The following is a 19961-nucleotide window of genomic DNA, read 5'->3' as shown; positions in this document are numbered from 1 at the left end:
AGAACCCTATCAAATGCCTTCTCAGAATCTAAGGAGACCGCAGCGATAGGAACCATATTAGAGCGGTTTAACCACATTAAGTTTTAGAGCCTCATATTAGTAGTTGAGGTCCTGTTCTTAATAAATCCTGCTTGGTCACTATGATATTAGGAAGTGTTCTCTCTAAGCGTATCTCAAGGGTCTTGAATCTTACAATCCACATTGAGGCTGTTAGCTCAGGTTCCCAGGCTCTGTCGTCTCTCTGTTATAGTACAGTCTAGATCCTCTACCTGGCTATCTGGTAATCTACGTAATTCTATAGCAGACAAAAAAAGTATCCATATCTATGGGACTCGCTGAACAGGAGGATGTATATAAGTCTTCATAAAAATGTTGAAACACACATCTTTGGATGAAGTCACCATCTAATCAAATCAAAGTTTATTTGTCACGTGCGCCGAATACAACAGGTGGAAACCTTACAGTGAAATGCTTACTTACAGGCTCTCACCAATGGTGCCAAAAAAAGGTATGTGTGTGTGTGTGTGTGTGTGTGGTGTGTGTGTGTGTGTGTAGGTAAGTAAAGAAATAAAACAACAGTAGAAAGACATTTGAAAAAAGAGTAGCAAGTATATATACAGACACCTGTTAGTCAGGCTTATTGAGGTACACAATGCAGACAGCCCGGTCAGCCAATGTGCGGGAGCACTGGTTGGTGGGGCCAATTTAGGTAGTATGTACATGAATCTATAGTTAAAGAGACGAAGCATATAAGATAAACAGAGAGTAGCAGCAGCATAAAGGAGGGGTGGGTGGGGGTGGGGGGCACACAATGCAAATAGTCTGGGAAACCATTGGTTAACTGTTCAGGAGTCTTATGGCTTGGGGGTACAAACTGTTGAGAGGGCTTTTTGTCCTAGACTTGGCACTCCGGTACCGCTTGCCATGCGGTAGAGAGAACAGTCTATGACTGGGGTTGGCTGGGGTCTTTGAGGATCATCGTGGCAGATGTGTTGCTACCTACCCTCACTACCTGGGGGCGGCCTGTCAGGAAGTCCAGGATCCAGTTGCAGAGGGAGGTGTTTAGTCCCAGGATCCTTAGCTTGGTGATGAGCTTTGGGGGTACTATGGTGTTGAACGCTGAGCTGTAGTCAATGAACAGCAATCTCACATAGGTGTTCCTTTTGTCCAGGTGGGAAAGGGCAGTGTGGAGTGCAATAGAGATTGCATCATCTGTGGATCTGTTTGGGGGTATGCAAATTGGAGTGGATCTAGGGTTTCTGGGATAATGGTGTTGATGTGAGAATAGAAGGATTTCTTGTAAGCTTCCGGGTTAGAGTCCCACATCTTGAAAGCGGCAGCTCTACCCTTTAGCTCAGTGTGAATGTTGCCTGTAATCCATGGCTTCTGGTTGGGGTATGTACGTACAGTCACTGTGGGGACGACGTCCTCAATGCACTTATTGATAAAGCCAGTGAATGATGTAGTGTATTCCTCAATGTCATTGGAAGAATCTCGGAACATATTCCAGTCTGTGATAACAAATCAGTCCTGTAGTTTAGCATCTGCTTCATCTGACCATTTTTTATAAACCGAGTCACTGGTGCTTCCTGCTTTAATTTTTGCTTGTAAGCAGGAATCAGGAGGATAGAGTTGTGGTCGGATTTACCAAATGGAGGGCGAGGGAGAGCTTTGTACGCGTCTCTGTGTGTGGAGTACAGGTGATCTATAATTTTTTTCCCTCTGGTTGCACATTTAACATGTTGATAGAGATTTGGTAGAACTGATTTAAGTTTCCCTGCATTAAAGTCTCCGGCCACTAGGAGCACCGTGTCTGGGTGAGTGGTTTCCTGTTTGCTTATTTCCTTATACAGCTGACTGAGTGCGGTCTTAGTGCCAGCATCTGTCTGTGGTGGTAAATAAACAGCCATGAAAAGTATCGCTGAGAACTCTCTAGGCAAGTAGTGTGGCCTGCAGTTTATCACAATATACTCAACTTCAGGCCAGCAAAATCTAGAGACTTCCTTAGATTTCGTGCACCAGCTGTTGTTTACAAATATGCACAGACCGCCCCCTCTTGTCTTACCGGAGTGTGCTGTTCTATTCTGCCGGTGCAGCGTGTATCCAGCTAGCTGAATATCCATGTCGTCATTCAGCCACAATTCCGTGAAACATAGGATATTACAGTTTTTTATGTCCTGTTGGTAGGATAGTCGTGATCTTACCTCGTCTAGTTTATTGACCAATGACTGCACGTTGGCGAGGAATATTGACGGTAACGGAAGCTTTCCTAGTTGTCTTCTGCGGGTCCGGACGAGGCATCCGGCTCTTCGTCCTCTACGTCGCTTCCTCTTGCGAATAATTGGGATATCTGCCCTGTGGGTTGTTTGTAGAATATCGTGTGAGTCCTGCTTGCTGTTGTAGTTGTTGAAGAAATCTTTGTCTAATCCGATGTGAGTGATCGCTGTCCTGATATCCAGAAGCTCTTTTCTGCCGTAGGATACGGTTGCAGAAACATTATGTACAAAATCATTTACAAATATCGCGAAAAACAACACATAATAGCACAATTGGTTAGGAGACCATAAGACGGCGGCCATCTCCATCTTCCTGATCTTATCACCCTTCTTAATCGTTAATCGGGATTAAGTTGTGTGTTCTGCATTTTTTGTTGTCTTGAATGTAGCCTGCCTGCCTTCTCACCTCCCTTATAAAAACTGTTTCTAAGCCTAAACAGTGCAAATTCTGCCTTTTTGTTATACATTTCGTGCAACTGAAATTTCAGCTTGTAGGTAGTTTGAAATGTGCTGTCTGTGAAATGTCTTGCCAAATCCCTTTCCAAGACATATATCTCAGTTTCTAATCTTTTTACTGCTTCAGTCCCTTCTCTCTTCTTTTTAGACGTATGTGCTATTATTTCCCCTCTAATATACAGTGCATTCGGAAAGTATTCAGACCCTTTCACTTTTTCCACATTTTACTACGTTATAGCCTTATTCTGGCTTGAATGTTTTTTTTCCCTTATCAATCGACACACAACAACTCATAATGACAAAGCAAAAACAGGTTATAATTTTTTTCAAATGTATAATTTATAAAACCCTGAATTATCACATTTACATAAGTATTCAAACCTTTAAATCATTACTTTTTTGAAGCACCTTTGGCAGCGATTACAGCCTCGAGTCTTCTTGGGTATGACACTACAAGCTTGGCACACCTGTATTTGGGGAGTTTATCCCATTCTTCTCTGGAGATCCTCCAGCTCTATCAGGTTGGATGGGGAGCATCGCTGCACAGCTATTTTCAGGTCTCTCCAGAGTAGTTTGATCAGGTTCAAGTCCGGGCTCTGGCTGGGCCACTCAAGGACATTCAGAGACGTGTCTTGGCTGTGTGCTTAGGGTCGTTGTCCTGTTGGAAGGTGAACCTTCGCCCCAGTCTTAGGTCCTAAGTGCTCTGGAGCAGGTTTTCATCAAGGATCTCTCTGTTCTTTGCTCCACTCATTTTCCCTTGATCTCCCACACCTTGCCGCTGAAAAACATCCCCACAGCTTGACGCTGCCACCACCCTGCTTCACCGTAGGGATGGTGCCAGGTTTCCTCCAGACGTGACGCTTGGCATTCAGGCCAAATAGTTCAATCTTGGTTTCATCAGGCCAGAGAATCTTGTTTCTCATGGTCTGAGAGTCCTTTAGGTGCTTTTTGGTAAACTCCAAGTCGGCTGTCATGTGCCTTTTACTAGTGGCTTCCATCTGGCCACTTTACCAAAAAGGCCTGTTTGGTGGAGTGCTGCAGTGATAGTTGTTCTTCTGGAAGGTTCTCCCATCTCCACGGAGGAACTCTGAAACTCTGTCAGAGGTACCATCCTGACCAAGCCCCTTCTCCCCTGATTGCTTAGTTTGGCTGGGCGGACAGCTCTAGGAAGAGTCTTGGTGGTTCCAAACTTCTTCCTTTTAGGAATGATGGATGCCACTGTGTTCTTGGGGACCTTTTTTTTGGTAGCCTTCCCCAGATCTTTGCATCGACACAATCCTGTCTCGGCGCTCTACAGACAATTCCTTCGACCTCATGGCTTGGTTTTTGCTCTGACATGCACTGTCAACTGTGGGACCTTGTGTGTGTGCCTTTCCAAATAATGTCCAATCAATTGAATTTACCAGAGGTGGACTCCAATCAAGTTGTAGAAATATCTCAAGGATAATCTATGGAAACAGGATGCACATGAGCTCAATTTTGAGTCTCATAGCAAAGGGTCTGAATACTTATGTAAATGTAATATTTCTGTTTTTATTTTTTCTAAATTGGCAAACATATCTAAAACCTGTTTTCACATTGTCATTATGGAGTATTGTGTGTAGATTGATGAGGAAAATGGTTTATTTAATCCATTTTAAAATAAGGCTGTAACATTACAAAATGTGGGGAAAAGTCAAGGGGTCTGAATACTTTCTGAATACACTGTATGCTTTAGAGGTTCCCCATACTGTGGAAATCCTTTCAGTTGAGCCTATGTTAATTTCAAAAATAGTATCTAAGATCATCTGCAAGTGATTGGCTAAAAATCTCATCTTGAATAGCATGGTTTTGAATCTGAATCTACCCTTCCTCACAGTTAATATCAATATGTAACTACTATAGCATGATCTGTGGGGGTGATGGCTCTAATCTTGCTATCAATCACATTATTAACAATGAAATTAGATCAAATATAAATCTATTCTAGAGTGTGTCTTATGACAGTGGGAGAAAAACGTATATTCTCTTCTTCACTTTGAAGAATCTCAAATATAAAATACATTTGGATTTGTTTAACACTTTTTTGGTTACTACATGATTCCATATTTCGTAGTTTTGATGTCTTCACTAATATTCTACAATGTAGAAAATAGTAAAAATAATGAGAAACCCTGGAATGGGTAGGTGTGTCCAAACTTTTGACTGGTACTGTTCATGCAGGTATTAGGTGCTCTATAAAGTGCTGCCACCTTTTTCGGTGGTCCCATGTCAATCCAGTAAAAAATTATTCAAGCTCTGTCAAGATTGTTGTTGATCATTGCTAGACAGCCATTTCCAAGTCTTGCCATAGATGTACAAGCTGATTTATGTCCAAACTGTAACTAGGCCACTCAGAAACATTCAATGTCGTCTTGGTAAGCAACTCAGTGTATATTTGGCTTTGTGTTTTAAGGTGCATTTGACTCCCAGTATCTGTTGGAAAGCAGACTAAACCATGTTTTCCTCTAGGATTTTGACTGTGCTTAGCTTTATTCCATTTATTTTTATCCTAAATAACCCCCTAGTCCTTGCCAATGACAGACATACTCATAACATGATGCAGCCACCACCCTGATTGCAAACAGAATGCATATTGTTTTATTCTGTACAGGCTTCCTTCCTCTCTGGCAACTGAGTTAGAAAGGACACCTGTATCTTAGTAGTGACTGGCTGCATTGATATACCATATAAGGGGAATTGATAACTTCACTATGCCTAAAGGGATTTTCAATGTCTGCTACCAATAGATGCCCTTCTTTGCGAGGTATTCGAAAACCACCCTGGTCTTTGTGGTTGAATCTGTGCTTGAAATGTACTTCTCATCTGAGACACCTTACAGATATTTGTATGTGTGGGGTACAGAGATGAGATAGTCATTCAAAAATCATGTTAACCACTATTATTGCACTTATGTGACTTAAGGAAATGTGTACTCCTGTTCTTATAGTATTTAGGCTTACCTTAACGAAGGTGTTGAATACTTGACATTTTTCATTATTTTCCCCAAAACAATTCTGGAAAAAAAGATACTTTAACATTATGGGGTATTATGTGTAGATCAGTGAAACAAAATTGCAATTGAATACATTATAAGTCACCCTATAAGACAACAATATGTGGAAAAAGTCAAAGGGTGTTAATACTTTCTGGAGGCACTGTACCAGTGAATGAAAACTACACATACCATCACCAAATTATTTGTACTGTTTCTTTTACAGTTTTTTCCAACTGCTTACACACAAAATCTTTTCATGTCACACGATTTTTGAAACCTCTCACTCAAAGTGCAAAACTACACACCAAATATCCAAAACCATATCCAAAACCATAAGCTATTTCTCAGCCTTTGACTCAGTTGTCAATTGCATAAAACACTTTTTCAAAACACTACACACAATTCTCTACCTAAAACACAAAAATCTAACAGGAAGTGACTTGCTTTCCTTTTCCAAACACAACCAATCAAAATGCTACACTTATTCACCAGGTCACACACACACTCCTCACATGTGCAAACACTAATAGATTAACTGATCACTAACCAATCACTGCTTTACTGTAGTATAGGCCTATAAATAGGTCAAAGGTCAGATTACCTGTTTTGAACAATGGATGCCAACAATGGACAGAGAGCAAGAGGAGTAGGAGGGAGAGGAAGAAGAGGAGGACGAGGACGAGGGCAAAGGCAAAGAAGAGAAGGAAGGAGAGCCATCTCTGATGAGATTAGGGCAACACTTGTTGATCAATTGATCAACCACGGTTTGACCATGAGAGAGGCTGGACTGAGAGTCCAGCCCAACTTGAGTCGATTTACAGTGGCGTCCATAATTTGAACGTTCAGAAATGAGAACAGGTATGCAACTATCTAATGACTATTTTAGCATTACAGTAATGTACTGTAAAATACGTATGACTGCATAGTATTGCATAAACATTTGTAACTCTAAGCCATCCATTTACTGCACTGCATTGAATGAATGAATGAGGTTGGTTATCATGCTGTACTACCTTTTTTTTTGTACATTGTTTACAGTTCCTATGCTGAACACATACTGTGTTTGAATTCTGTACAGAGTGGAAAGGCAAAGACATCATGGAGGACGAGGACGCTTGTTTACAGATGTACAAGAGACTGCAATTATAAATATGGTTTTGGCCAACAATGCAATTAGGATTTGAGAGATAAGAGAGCATATCTTGAATAATGACACCATATTTAAAAACATCAATGCTGTAAGCCTGTCGACCATACAACGCATCCTCCAACGGCACCGAGTGATGATGAAACAACTTTACAAGGTGCCATTTGAGAGAAACTCTGACAGTCAAGAATATGCGACATGACTTTGTAGAGGTATGTATGCAACGCTACTTCCAGTATTTCAGACATACCAAATTTACTCATCTGTATATCCTTTTGTCTGTTACAGAGAGTATTGGAGCTGGATGCCCATGTAATTCGCCATGAATTTATTTATGTGGATGAGGTTGGCTTCAACCTCACCAAAACCAGGCGCCGCGGAAGAAATGTAATAGGACAGAGGGCAATTACCAATGTCCCTGGACAGCGTGGGGGTAATATAACTATGTGTGCTGCCATCACTCAAAACGGGGTCCTCCATCACAATGCCACACTGGGTCCGTACAACACCGGCCATATGCTGACTTTTCTGGATGCAATTTACACAATGCTTGTCCCTGATCCAGATCAGGAGCCTGCTAGATTTGTGTTTTTATGGGACAATGTTAGTTTTCACAGGGCTGTTCTGGTCCAAAACTGGTTTGCCACCCATTCACAATTTGTAGTTTTGTACCTACCCCCATATTCACATTTTCTAAATCCCATAGAGGAATTCTTCTCAGCCTGGCACTGGAAAGTGTATGATCGCCAACCCTATTCCTGCATGCTGCTTCTCCAGGCAATGGAGGACGCATGTGGGGACATAGAGGTTGCCTCTGTCCAAGGTTTGATACGCCATGCTAGGAGATACTTCCCTCGATGTTTGGCAAGAGAAAACGTGTCTTGTAATGTGGACGAAGTATTGTGGCCAGGCCGGAGAAGAGATGAAGCGTAGCTTTTCACTGGTGACTGTATGCTACTGTATACAACAGTAATGTTTGGCCTAATAAATATTTTCTGTTTCTACATTGCATTGGTGTTTACAGTGTACTTGTTACCCCTCATTATTCACTGTAGAACATTGTATTGAAATGTAGATATAAGCCTATGAAAGACCAAAGAGCTTTAGATTTAGAACAACAGTGTTTACATGGTATATCCAAAAATGTACTATTATGAAAGCAGTGTTTGCCATTTGATGCAAATGCTTCATTCTGACATGTGTTTATGGCATTTTGAACGCAGTGTTACTTTTTGAAGGAGATGTGAGGCATTTTGCATTTTGTGTGTGCAGTTTTGGGAATTGTGTGTAGAGTTTTGAAAAAAGGAGACAGTTTTGAAAACGTGTGTAAGCAGTTGGAAAAATAACGGTGAAAGTGTGGAAATACCTTCTCTTATTCTAGACTTCCTTATAGCTGGACATCAAGCCCCTTAGTTAGCTCACACAACAGAGGAACTTTCTATACTTGGGTTGCTGAGGTGTTGTCGAGCTAAGAGCGCACAGGTGATTTTAATGGTCCTCCAGCTTTTGAAAACGTCTGAAATGGTGGCTGGATGCATGGCACCTTTTGAGTTCACACCTCCACACCCCCCTGCTCTTTGTTAAAAGCACTGAATGGGATAACTGTCACACTTCAACTCTGACACCATTTTAGTGTCTGCTGTGTGCTGTTCACTCATTATTTATTTAATTTAGCTACTTTACTAGGTCTGCTTTTCACTTTCAGCATAAATGTTTTAAAGGTGTTGGTTTAAAAACAAATGCTGCTACCCCCTTTGTGTAGGTGTGTGAGGAAATTAACATAAATAAAAAAGCCTATTCTTCTATATTTCTATTGTCTCACTACTATTATTTCATAAATTACAGCATGCATGGAAAACCAACAGGTAATTGCAGCACATTCACTTCTGATAATGTATTTGATTAATTTATCTCTGTCCCTCTCTGTGGGAAGCATAGCGGCACAAAAAGTTGCTGCAATTCCACCTCCGAACAGAACTGGCGCTGTACCCTCAGCGGCACACTGGATCCTTGAGGGGAGGAACTGACCATCCATCAGTTAGCTAAATTATTTCCAAGCGTAGCACTCACTGTCACTTTTGTTTTTTCATATGTAGTGTTTTATTTTACATGAAACGAGATGTGGTTTATTTATTTACTAAGTTGGCTGTCGTTGGTGATACAAATATCTTTCGTCACACTAGCAATTGGTGAGTTTACTTGTAACGTTACATTGTTGAAGTCGTTAGCTTCGCCACATTGCCTTTATTTTCCCACTCGCCTTGTATTGATACCTGTCACTTTGACCTCGGGTCGGAGTGACAAACAATCGACAATGTAGCAGAAGAAAATGTATTCAACTGACTTGCTAGGATAACATTAACCATGTAGCTAGCAATGCACAGTGTGGCAAATGCCCATAGTTAGTTTGCTATCGAGCTAAATGCCAACTCAATCAGGTAACTAGCTAACGTTAGCTATGGTTCATGTTCAAGAGAGTTTAAGCGAATCGACTAATACTTTTCACGTGAAACGTTAGTAACCAATCATTTTAAATTAAACTAGCCAACAAGTCGTTGCCTATGTAACGTTAACCACTCATCTCGTCTTGCCTCAACCGTTTCATCCACCCTGCAACTTGTGACAAAGCTAACTAGCTATTGTTAGCTTGCTACCGAAATAGCTAACACCTGTACATTGTCATTGGGCCAGTTCGTTTTGCAAGGGCCGGTGCCCCGGGCGGGTGGAGACTAATGAAATAGTCTACAATTCGAAACTCCGCCGACCTGGGGCACTGGGCCATGTAAAACAAACTAGTGCTAGTGGCCCATGTTGTTATGCAAGTTCCTAATTGTATTAGCTAACTATCTTTTACCACTGTTTACAGAAGTACTGTACCGTTACTGTATAGCCAATGAACTTGACAGAAAATCAATAGCTGGAGAGGACTATCTAGCACGCAACTGTTGCCCTGTCCTGTCCACGTTGGCACTTTCAGAAACTCATGATGTCATCTCACCTGGCAACGTTTAACCTCTGCCAGCTCGAGCATGCATACCTGTGGAGGATGGGTTGCAACATTCCATTGCGTCTTGGGCCGAGTCATTGATTTATCTACTCAATAAAAAAACACATGCTGCCTATATCTCCAAATAAGTTATAAACTACTGTACAATAAGCTATGGGAGATGCCTGTTTTATACCCTTTAAAAAAGTCTAATAGGCTATTAGGCTTAGCTTTGCAGATGGCTTTATACATTATTTTTTCCCCCTGCGCTACATAAATGTGCATCTCTAAGCTTAGATGATAATACTAGTTTCAAAGTGATAGTCAGTGAACCTTGTTTTGTTACATAGGCATAAAAAATATCTCCTAAAATCCAATCTTGTGTTAATACTTATTATTATTAGCAATTCATCAGCATATTTACTAGTAACTAGTAAATTAACATAGTCTACGTGGATGTAATGCTCTTTTTTTGGTGGTCTCTGGTACATTCTAATAATGCCTTCGTTCCATCTGAAATCCACAGCAAAATTGAATACTTTGAGTATTTACCTCCCAGATTGTAACACAATACCAGAACACATTTGTCCAATCTAAATGACTGAAAATGTATGAATTCAGAAAGGGAACATTCAACTTTTATTTAAAAAAACAAACATTTAACATGTCTTCTCTTGAGAAAAAATCATTTTACTGCAAGATATGAATAGACACAATTGTTTGTTCTTCAAATTATGTATTTTATTAACTGAAATGAAATAAATAGCCCAAATTATCTTAAAAGAATACACTACCAGTCAAAAGAACAACACTTTCAAATAACACATGGAATCATGTAGTAACCACACTTTTGACACACTCTTGGCATTATCTCAACCAGCTTCATGAGGTAGTTACCTGGAATGCATTTCAGTTAACAGGTGTGCCTTAAAAGTTAATTTGTGGAATTTCTTTCCTTTGTAATGCGTTTGAGACAATCAATTGTGTTGTGACACGGTAGGGTTGGAATACAAGTCCAAATATTATACCAATTATACCAAGTCCATATTATGGCAAGAACAGCTCAAATAAGCAAAGAGAGATGAAAATCAAATCTCGTTTGTCACATGTGCTGAATACAATGGATGTAGACCTTAGTGAAATGCTTACTTACTACAAGCCCTTAACCAACAATGCAGTTTGAAGAAAAATACGTGTTAAGTAAAAAATAGGAAATAAAAGTCAATGCAAATAGTCTGGGTAGCCATTGATTAGCTGTTCAGGAGTTTTATGGCTTGGGGTAGAAGCTGTTGAGAAGCCTCTTGGAACCAGACTTAGTGCTCCGGTACTACTTGCTGTGCGGTTGCAGAGAGAACAGTCTAGGGTGGCTGGAGTCTGACAATTTTTGGGACCTTCCTCTGACACCGCCTGGTATTGAGGTCCTGGTTGGCAGTAAGTTTGGCCCCAGTGATGTACTGCCCTCTGTAGTGCTTTGCGGTCGGAGGCCGAGCAGTTGCCATACCAGCCAGCCAGTGATGCAACCAGTCAGGATGCTCTCGATGGTGCAGCTGTAGAACCTTCTGAGGACACATGCCAAATCTTTTCAATCTCCAGAGGGGGAATAGGTTTTGTCGTGCCCTTTTCAAGACTGTCTTGGTGTGCTTTGACCATGATACTTTGTTGGTGATGTGGACACCAAGGAACTTGAAGCTCTCAACCTGCTCCACTACAGCCCTGTCGATCAGAATGGGTGCGTGCTCGGTCATCCTTTTCCTGTCGTCCACAATCATCTCCTTTCTCTTGATCACGTTGAGGGAGAGGTTGTTGTCCTGTTACCACATGGCCAGGTCTCGGTCTATAGGGAGGAGGTCATTCTTCTTTTTTAAATTTAAATTTGACCCATTTTTCTCCCCAATTTCAGGGTATCCAATTGTTTTAGTAGTTACTATCTTGTCTCATCGCTACAACTCCCGTACGCGCTCGGGAGAGACTAAGGTTGAAAGTCATGCGTCCTCCGATACACAACCCAACCCAACCAAGCCGCACTGCTTCTTAACACAGCGCGCATCCAATGTGTCGGAGGAAACACTGTGCACCGCCACAGGTATCGCTGGTGCGCGATGAGACAAGGACATCCCTACCGGCCAACCCCTCCCTAACCCAGACGACGCTAGGCCAATTGTGCGTCGCCCCACAGACCTCCCGGTTGCGGACGGTTACGACAGAGCCTGGGCGCGAACCCAGAGTCTCTGATGGCACAGCTGGCACTGCAGTACAGCGCCCTTAACAACTGCGCCACCCGGGAGGTGGGAGGAGGTCATTCTCATCGTTGTCTGTGATCAGGCCTTCCACTGTTGTGTCATCAGCAAACTTAATGATGATGTTGGAGTCGTGCCTGCCCATGCAATCATGAGTGAACAGGGAGTACAGGAGGGGACTGTTGAGGATCAGCATGGCGGATGTGTTATTACCTACCCGTACCACCTGGGGGTGGCCCGTCTGAAAGTCCAGGATCCAGTTGCAGAGAGAGGTGTTTAGTCCCAGGGTCCTTAGCATAGTGATGAGCTTTGAGGGCACAATGGTGTTGAACGCTGAGCTGTAGTCAATGAATAGCATTCTCACATAGGTGTGCCTTTTTTCCAGGTGGGAAAGGGCAGTGTGGAGTGCAATAGAGATTGCATCATCTGTGGATCTGTTGGAGCGGTATGCAAATTGGAGTGAGTCTAGGGTTTCTAGGATAATGGTGTTGTGGGTCATGACCAGCCTTTCAAATCACTTCATGGCTACAGACGTGAGTGTTACGGGTCGGTTATCTTAGTGTTCTTGGGCACAGGGACTATGGTAGTCTGCTTGAAACATGTTGGTATTACAGACTCAGACAGGGATAGGTTGAAAATGTCAGTGAAGGCACTTGCCAGTTGGTCAGCGCATGCTCGGAGTACATGTCCTGGTAATCCATCTGGCCCGCGGGCCTTGTGAATGTTGACCTGTTTAAAGATCTTACTCACATCGGCTGCGGAGAGCGTGATCACACAGTTATCCCGAACAGCTGGTGCTCTCATGCATGTTTCAGTGTTACTTGGATTGAAGCGAGCCTAGAAGTAAATGAGCTTGTCTGGTAGGTTCTGGTCACTGGGCAGCTCTCGGTTGTGCTTTCCGTTGTAGTCTGTAATAGTTTGCAAGCCCTGCCACATCCAACGAGCGTCTGAGCCGGTGTAGTATGATTCCACCTTAGTCCTGTATTGATGCTTTGCCTGTTTGATGGTTTGTCAGAGGGCGTAGCGGGATTTCTTATAAGCTTCCAGGTTATAGTGTCCCGCGCCTTGAAAGTGGTAGCTCTACTCTTTTAGCTCAATGCGGACGTTGCCTGTAATCCTTGACTTTTGGTTGGGGTATGTACGTACAGTCACTGTGGGGACGATGTCTTTGATGCACTTATTGATGAAGCCAATGGCTGATGTGGTGTCCTCCTCAATGCGAGAAGAACCCTGGAACATATTGCAGTTTGTGCTAGCAAAACAGTCCAGTAGCTTAGCATCTTCTTCATTGACAGTCACTGGTGCTTCCTGCTTTAGTTTTTGCTTGTAAGCAGGAATCAGGAGGATAGAATTATGGTCAGATTTTCCAAATGGAAGGAGAGCTTTGTATGCTTGCATGTGTGGAGTAAAGGTGGTCGGGAGTTTTTCCCCTCTTGTTGCACATTTACATGCTGGTAGAAATGAGGTAAAACCGATTTAAGTTTCCCTGCATTTAAGTCCCCTGCCACTAGGAGCGCCGCCTCTGGATGAGCGTTTTCCTGTTTGTTTATGGCCGTATATAGCTCATTGAGTGTTGCCTTAGTGCCAGCATTGGTTTATGGTGGTAAATAGGCGGCTACGAAGAATATATATGAAATCTCTCGAGACTTCCTTGAGACTTGCTTTGATATCGTGCACCAGTTGTTGTTTACAAATTTTCATAGTCCGGCACCCCTTGTCTTACCAGAGGCTACTGTTCTATCCTGTCGATACAGTGTATAGCCAGCCAGCTGTATTTTATTCATGTGGTTGTTCAGCCATGACTCGGTGAAACATAAGATATTAGTTTAAGGCTTCAAGCTTCCTTTTAAGAGGCATTTTCTCAGATTGAAGAATGAAGCAGGTTATAGCATGGGCTTTGCTACACAGAAAGCAGCATTTGACCACTCCATTGTCAACACTTTGATTAAATCAGTAGACCTAGATCCATATCTTTCAAAATACCATATCAGTATCATTAGCTTTTAAAACAATTCAGTCTGTTTTCTTTTATCAAGTTTTGGACCAGAGTGAGGCTGTCTCTCCACTAGCCTACCTATTGTTCCTGCAGTGAAGACGATTCACCATCTTCATTGAATGTTTTCGTAATTTATCTGCAGATAATTGCCGAAAAGCATACAAGTATGCAAATTAGGGAAGCAAATGAAAGGCTTTCTTACCTGTGCGATTCGGTAGGCTGCAGACGAGTCACTCACTTTTAACGTCACTGTCTGGCAAGTCCTGATAGACTTCATATCGAAAATACAAATGAGATCTTTAGTTTACTTGTCTCGATATGATACCATGGACATATAACTACGTTGTGTGATTTATGAATGGCAAGGATATGACATTGACTTTATTCAGTCAGTTTGACACCATTTATAAACTAGTCAAGCTTGCTGCTCTTCTGTAAATAACAATCTGTTCTTAACTGACTTTCCTAGTTAAAGGTTAAATAAATAAATACAATTACTGTTCATCAATCAAATGAAGACTTAGCTCTCTCAAACCCATCTCTATATGTATTTTTATTTTATTTTAACTTCACCTTTATTTAACTGGGCAATGACTGCCAAACCTGGATGACGCTGGGCCAAATTGTGCGCTGCCCTAATGGGACTCCCAATCACGGCCGGATGTGATACAGCCTGGATTTGAACCAGGGACTCTAGCGACGCCTCTTGCACTGAGATGCAGTGCCTTAGACCGCTGCACCACTCGGGAGCCCTATGTAGGGTTTTCAGCCATTACATTCGCCCACATTTGGCTCTGTGTAAACTACAATTGACACTGTTTTTAACATCAATTATCATCGCTCTCTAAACGGTTTTGGAAACATATACTGATATGACCTTTGTCTTTCATTTCAGTGAAAAATAATCTTTCAAATAAAATATACAATTATTGTAGCAGTTTTGCACCGAACAGGTGTTCGGAGCACGCTTAGATCGCTAATTGGCGCAGGTGATGGCCTGTGTCTACTGTCTGTCTTCTGTAAACGAGCACTGTAACATGGAGATATGGCCATGTGGGAACACTAACCCTATAAAGGTGTATCAATGTACCTTTTTGGCTTTTGAAAATTATTGCTTGTAGATATGAATACGTTCCTTATTTTTCCAAAACATTACCGCAAGTGATGCGTGTACATTTTTTTGTGCAATCGTCAGGGCTCTGAACAAATCTTCCCCTGTCAGAAGATACTATCGTCAGTATGCACCAAAGGAGTTAAGGTCTATGAATGGGGCTATGCTCCAGCACTTCCAATGTGCCAGAAAACAATAGGCTAAGTGGATTTTGACTCGTCGTTTCCACACTATATGGGACGTGCAAATTGACTCGCATGGATTATGGAGGAGCATCATGCTTTCCTCCCTCTGTGTGAAGGAATTTGACTGCAACCACATCTTACACATACACCCAGGTACCGGGAGGTGGGACAGACGGCAGACTGTCAAACCAGCACTGTTTCCCGGTCATTGTTCACTTTGACTGACAGGCACCTGTTCAATCAATAGATCGCTTGAAGATACATATCGTTCATTCTAGCTGGAGGGCTCGACAGACTTTTTTTCTGACCTGAGAATTGAAAAGTAACTTAGTTAATTTAAGTGGAAAAAGTACCCGACTGAAAATTAGTGTGTAACCAGCTGTACCGCCGACAGCCGGCGCTAGTGGAAAACTCTGGTCTTTGTGTAGAATGACGGACGAGTGGGGGAGTGCCTTGCCTTGCGTGATTTTACATTACATTTACATTTAAGTCATTTAGCAGACGCTCTTATCCAGAGCGACTTACAAATTGGTGCGTTCACCTTAAGACATCCAGTGGAACAGCCACTTTACAATAGTGCATCTAAATCTTTAAGGGGGGTGAGAAGGATTACTTTATCCTATCCTAGGTATTCCTGAAAGAGGTGGGGTTTCAGGTGTCTCCGGAAGGTGGTGATTGACTCCGCTGTCCTGGCGTCGTGAGGGAGTTTGTTCCACCATTGGGGGGCCAGAGCAGCGAACAGTTTTGGCTGGGCTGCGCGGGAACTGTACTTCCTCAGTGGTAGGGAGGCGAGCAGGCCAGAGGTGGATGAACGCAGTGCCCTTGTTTGGGTGTAGGGCCTGATCAGAGCCTGGAGGTACTGAGGTGCCGTTCCCCTCCCAGCTCCGTAGGCAAGCACCATGGTCTTGTAGCGGATGCGAGCTTCAACTGGAAGCCAGTGGAGAGAGCGGAGGAGCGGGGTGACGTGAGAGAACTTGGGAAGGTTGAACACCAGACGGGCAGCGGCGTTCTGGATGAGTTGTAGGGGTTTAATGGCACAGGCAGGGAGCCCAGCCAACAGCGAGTTGCAGTAATCCAGACGGGAGATGACAAGTGCCTGGATTAGGACCTGCGCTGCTTCCTGTGTGAGGCAGGGTTGTACTCTGCGGATGTTGTAGAGCATGAACCTACAAGAACGGGCCACCGCCTTGATGTTAGTTGAGAACGACAGGGTGTTGTCCAGGATCACGCCAAGGTTCTTAGCGCTCTGGGAGGAGGACACAATGGAGTTGTCAACCGTGATGGCGAGATCATGGAATGGGCAGTCCTTCCCGGGAGGAAGAGCAGCTCCGTCTTGCCGAGGTTCAGCTTGAGGTGGTGATCCGTCATCCACACTGATATGTCTGCCAGACATGCAGAGATGCGATTCGCCACCTGGTCATCAGAAGGGGGAAAGGAGAAGATTAATTGTGTGTCGTCTGCATAGCAATGATAGGAGAGACCATGTGAGGTTATGACAGAGCCAAGTGACTTGGTGTATAGCGAGAATAGGAGAGGGCCTAGAACAGAGCCCTGGGGGACGCCAGTGGTGAGAGCGCGTGGTGAGGAGACAGATTCTCGCCACGCCACCTGGTAGGAGCGACCTGTCAGGTAGGACGCAATCCAAGCGTGGGCCGCGCCGGAGATGCCCAACTCGGAGAGGGTGGAGAGGAGGATCTGATGGTTCACAGTATCGAAGGCAGCCGATAGGTCTAGAAGGATGAGAGCAGAGGAGAGAGAGTTAGCTTTAGCAGTGCGGAGGGCCTCCGTGATACAGAGAAGAGCAGTCTCAGTTGAATGACTAGTCTTGAAACCTGACTGATTTGGATCAAGAAGGTCATTCTGAGAGAGATAGCGGGAGAGCTGGCCAAGGACGGCACGTTCAAGAGTTTTGGAGAGAAAAGAAAGAAGGGATACTGGTCTGTAGTTGTTGACATCGGAGGGATCGAGTGTAGGTTTTTTCAGAAGGGGTGCAACTCTCGCTCTCTTGAAGACAGAAGGGACGTAGCCAGCGGTCAGGGATGAGTTGATGAGCGAGGTGAGGTAAGGGAGAAGGTCTCCGGAAATGGTCTGGAGAAGAGAGGAGGGAATAGGGTCAAGCGGGCAGGTTGTTGGGCGGCCGGCCGTCACAAGACACGAGATTTCATCTGGAGAGAGAGGGGAGAAAGAGGTCAGAGCACAGGGTAGGGCAGTGTGAGCAGAACCAGCGGTGTCGTTTGACTTAGCAAACGAGGATCGGATGTCGTCGACCTTCTTTTCAAAATGGTTGACGAAGTCATCTGCAGAGAGGGAGGAGGGGGGGGAGGGGAGGAGGATTCAGGAGGGAGGAGAAGGTGGCAAAGAGCTTCCTAGGGTTAGAGGCAGATGCTTGGAATTTAGAGTGGTAGAAAGTGGCTTTAGCAGCAGAGACAGAAGAGGAAAATGTAGAGAGGAGGGAGTGAAAGGATGCCAGGTCCGCAGGGAGGCGAGTTTTCCTCCATTTCCGCTCGGCTGCCCGGAGCCCTGTTCTGTGAGCTCGCAATGAGTCGTCGAGCCACGGAGCGGGAGGGGAGGACCGAGCCGGCCTGGAGGATAGGGGACATAGAGAATCAAGGGATGCAGAAAGGGAAGAGAGGAGGGTTGAGGAGGCAGAATCAGGAGATAGGTTGGAGAAGGTTTGAGCAGAGGGAAGAGATGATAGGATGGAAGAGGAGAGAGTAGCGGGGGAGAGAGAGCGAAGATTGGGACGGCGCGATACCATCCGAGTAGGGGCAGTGTGGGAAGTGTTGGATGAGAGCAAGAGGGAAAAGGATACAAGGTAGTGGTCGGAGACTTGGAGGGGAGTTGCAGTGAGGTTAGTGGAAGAACAGCATCTAGTAAAGATGAGGTCGAGCGTATTGCCTGCCTTGTGAGTAGAGGGGGAGGGTGAGGTCAAAAGAGGAGAGGAGTGGAAAGAAGGAGGCAGAGAGGAATGAGTCAAAGGTAGACGTGGGGAGGTTAAAGTCGCCCAGAACTGTGAGAGGTGAGCCGTCCTCAGGAAAGGAGCTTATCAAGGCATCAAGCTCATTGATGAACTCTCCGAGGGAACCTGGAGGGCGATAAATGATAAGGATGTTAAGCTTGAAAGGGCTGGTAACTGTGACAGCATGGAATTCAAAGGAGGCGATAGACAGATGGGTAAGGGGAGAAAGAGAGAATGACCACTTGGGAGAGATGAGGATCCCGGTGCCACCACCCCGCTGACCAGAAGCTCTCGGGGTGTGCGAGAACACGTGGGCGGACGAAGAGAGAGCAGTAGGAGTAGCAGTGTTATCTGTGGTGATCCATGTTTCCGTCAGTGCCAAGAAGTCGAGGGACTGGAGGGAGGCATAGGCTGAGATGAACTCTGCCTTGTTGGCCGCAGATCGGCAGTTCCAGAGGCTACCGGAGACCTGGAACTCCACGTGGGTCGTGCGCGCTGGGACCACCAGATTAGAGTGGCCGCGGCCACGCGGTGTGGAGCGTTTGTATGGTCTGTGCAGAGAGGAGAGAACAGGGATAGACAGACACATAGTTGACAGGCTACAGAAGAGGCTACGCTAATGCAAAGGAGATTGGAATGACAAGTGGACTACACGTCTCGAATGTTCAGAAAGTTAAGCTTACGTAGCAGGAATCTTATTGACTAAAATAATTCAAATGATACAGTACTGCTGAAGTAGGCTAGCTGGCAGTGGCTGCGTTGTTGTTGTTCTATCTCTATAGTGCTGTTTCTTGTATTATGGTCTCTTGTTTCTTTAGAGGTTTCACTTTGTTGTCCTTTTTCTTTTCCTTTTTCTTCTGTCCTTATTTTGTCTTCCTTTCTTCTGTTAACTAGATATTTTTTGTTGTTATTATTTGTAAGCTAGCTAGCTTCTTCCAGGAGAGTCCCTAGCAACTGCTTAGCAACAAGTAAACAATTCAGCTAGCAATTCAGCTAGCTAAGATAACTGTACAATTTTATGAAAAATAGTTACTTCTTCAAAAGCCTGTCTTTTTGGTTTGTTCCTTGTTTTGTCTTCTATTGAGTCTTGCAGTTTTCTCTTGATTTTTTCGATGTACTTCACTCTAAAAAACCATTTAAATCTCAATATATACAGGAGCTCATTTTTCAGCAGCTGCTCAATTTAGAACTCCGGAACACCGGTGATGAGATGCAGTGTTCTCCTGTGTGCTTGCCTGGGGTGTATCTGTCACCAGCTTCTCTTTGACCTAAATATTTTGACTTGTTATAGTGTCGTTGCCTCAAGTAGCCTCTTCTGGAAGCATGTTAAGTAAATGTCTGCTTCTATCTAGGCTACCTTCAGTTTTTCAGGGGTTATTTTGTGTTGTGTGTGTTATTCCTCAATTGATCTCATCTCTCGTATGTTACAGTACAGTGCGGTCTATAGACGGGTTAGCTGACAACGTCACCAAAACGATGCGCACTATTCAAATGGGGCAGAAGTCCGTGAGTTGCGATTCTAAACGGTCAGATAGCTAGCAACCATGACAAGAAGCTGCCATGTGGGGAATTGTAGGAGTCTAATTTCATCT

At 43.9% G+C, this 19961-nt stretch overlaps 1 protein-coding gene across 1 annotated transcript in view; it reads left to right on the top strand.

Moving 5' to 3' along the window:
- The first annotated feature begins 8896 nt into the window (after positions 1-8896).
- LOC115137956 (protein TEX261) overlaps positions 8897-19961 on the top strand; it is a 36957-nt gene continuing 25892 nt past the window's right edge. Inside the window, exon 1 of the mRNA XM_029674296.2 lies at positions 8897-9084. Within this exon, the coding sequence (XP_029530156.1) occupies positions 9015-9084 (70 nt within the window). The 5' untranslated portion in view covers positions 8897-9014. The remainder of the gene's footprint in view (positions 9085-19961) is intronic.

This window comes from Oncorhynchus nerka, linkage group LG12 (genome assembly GCF_034236695.1).
Source record: "Oncorhynchus nerka isolate Pitt River linkage group LG12, Oner_Uvic_2.0, whole genome shotgun sequence".
Classification (NCBI taxonomy): domain Eukaryota; kingdom Metazoa; phylum Chordata; class Actinopteri; order Salmoniformes; family Salmonidae; genus Oncorhynchus; species Oncorhynchus nerka.
This window is presented reverse-complemented; position numbering and strand designations above follow the sequence as displayed.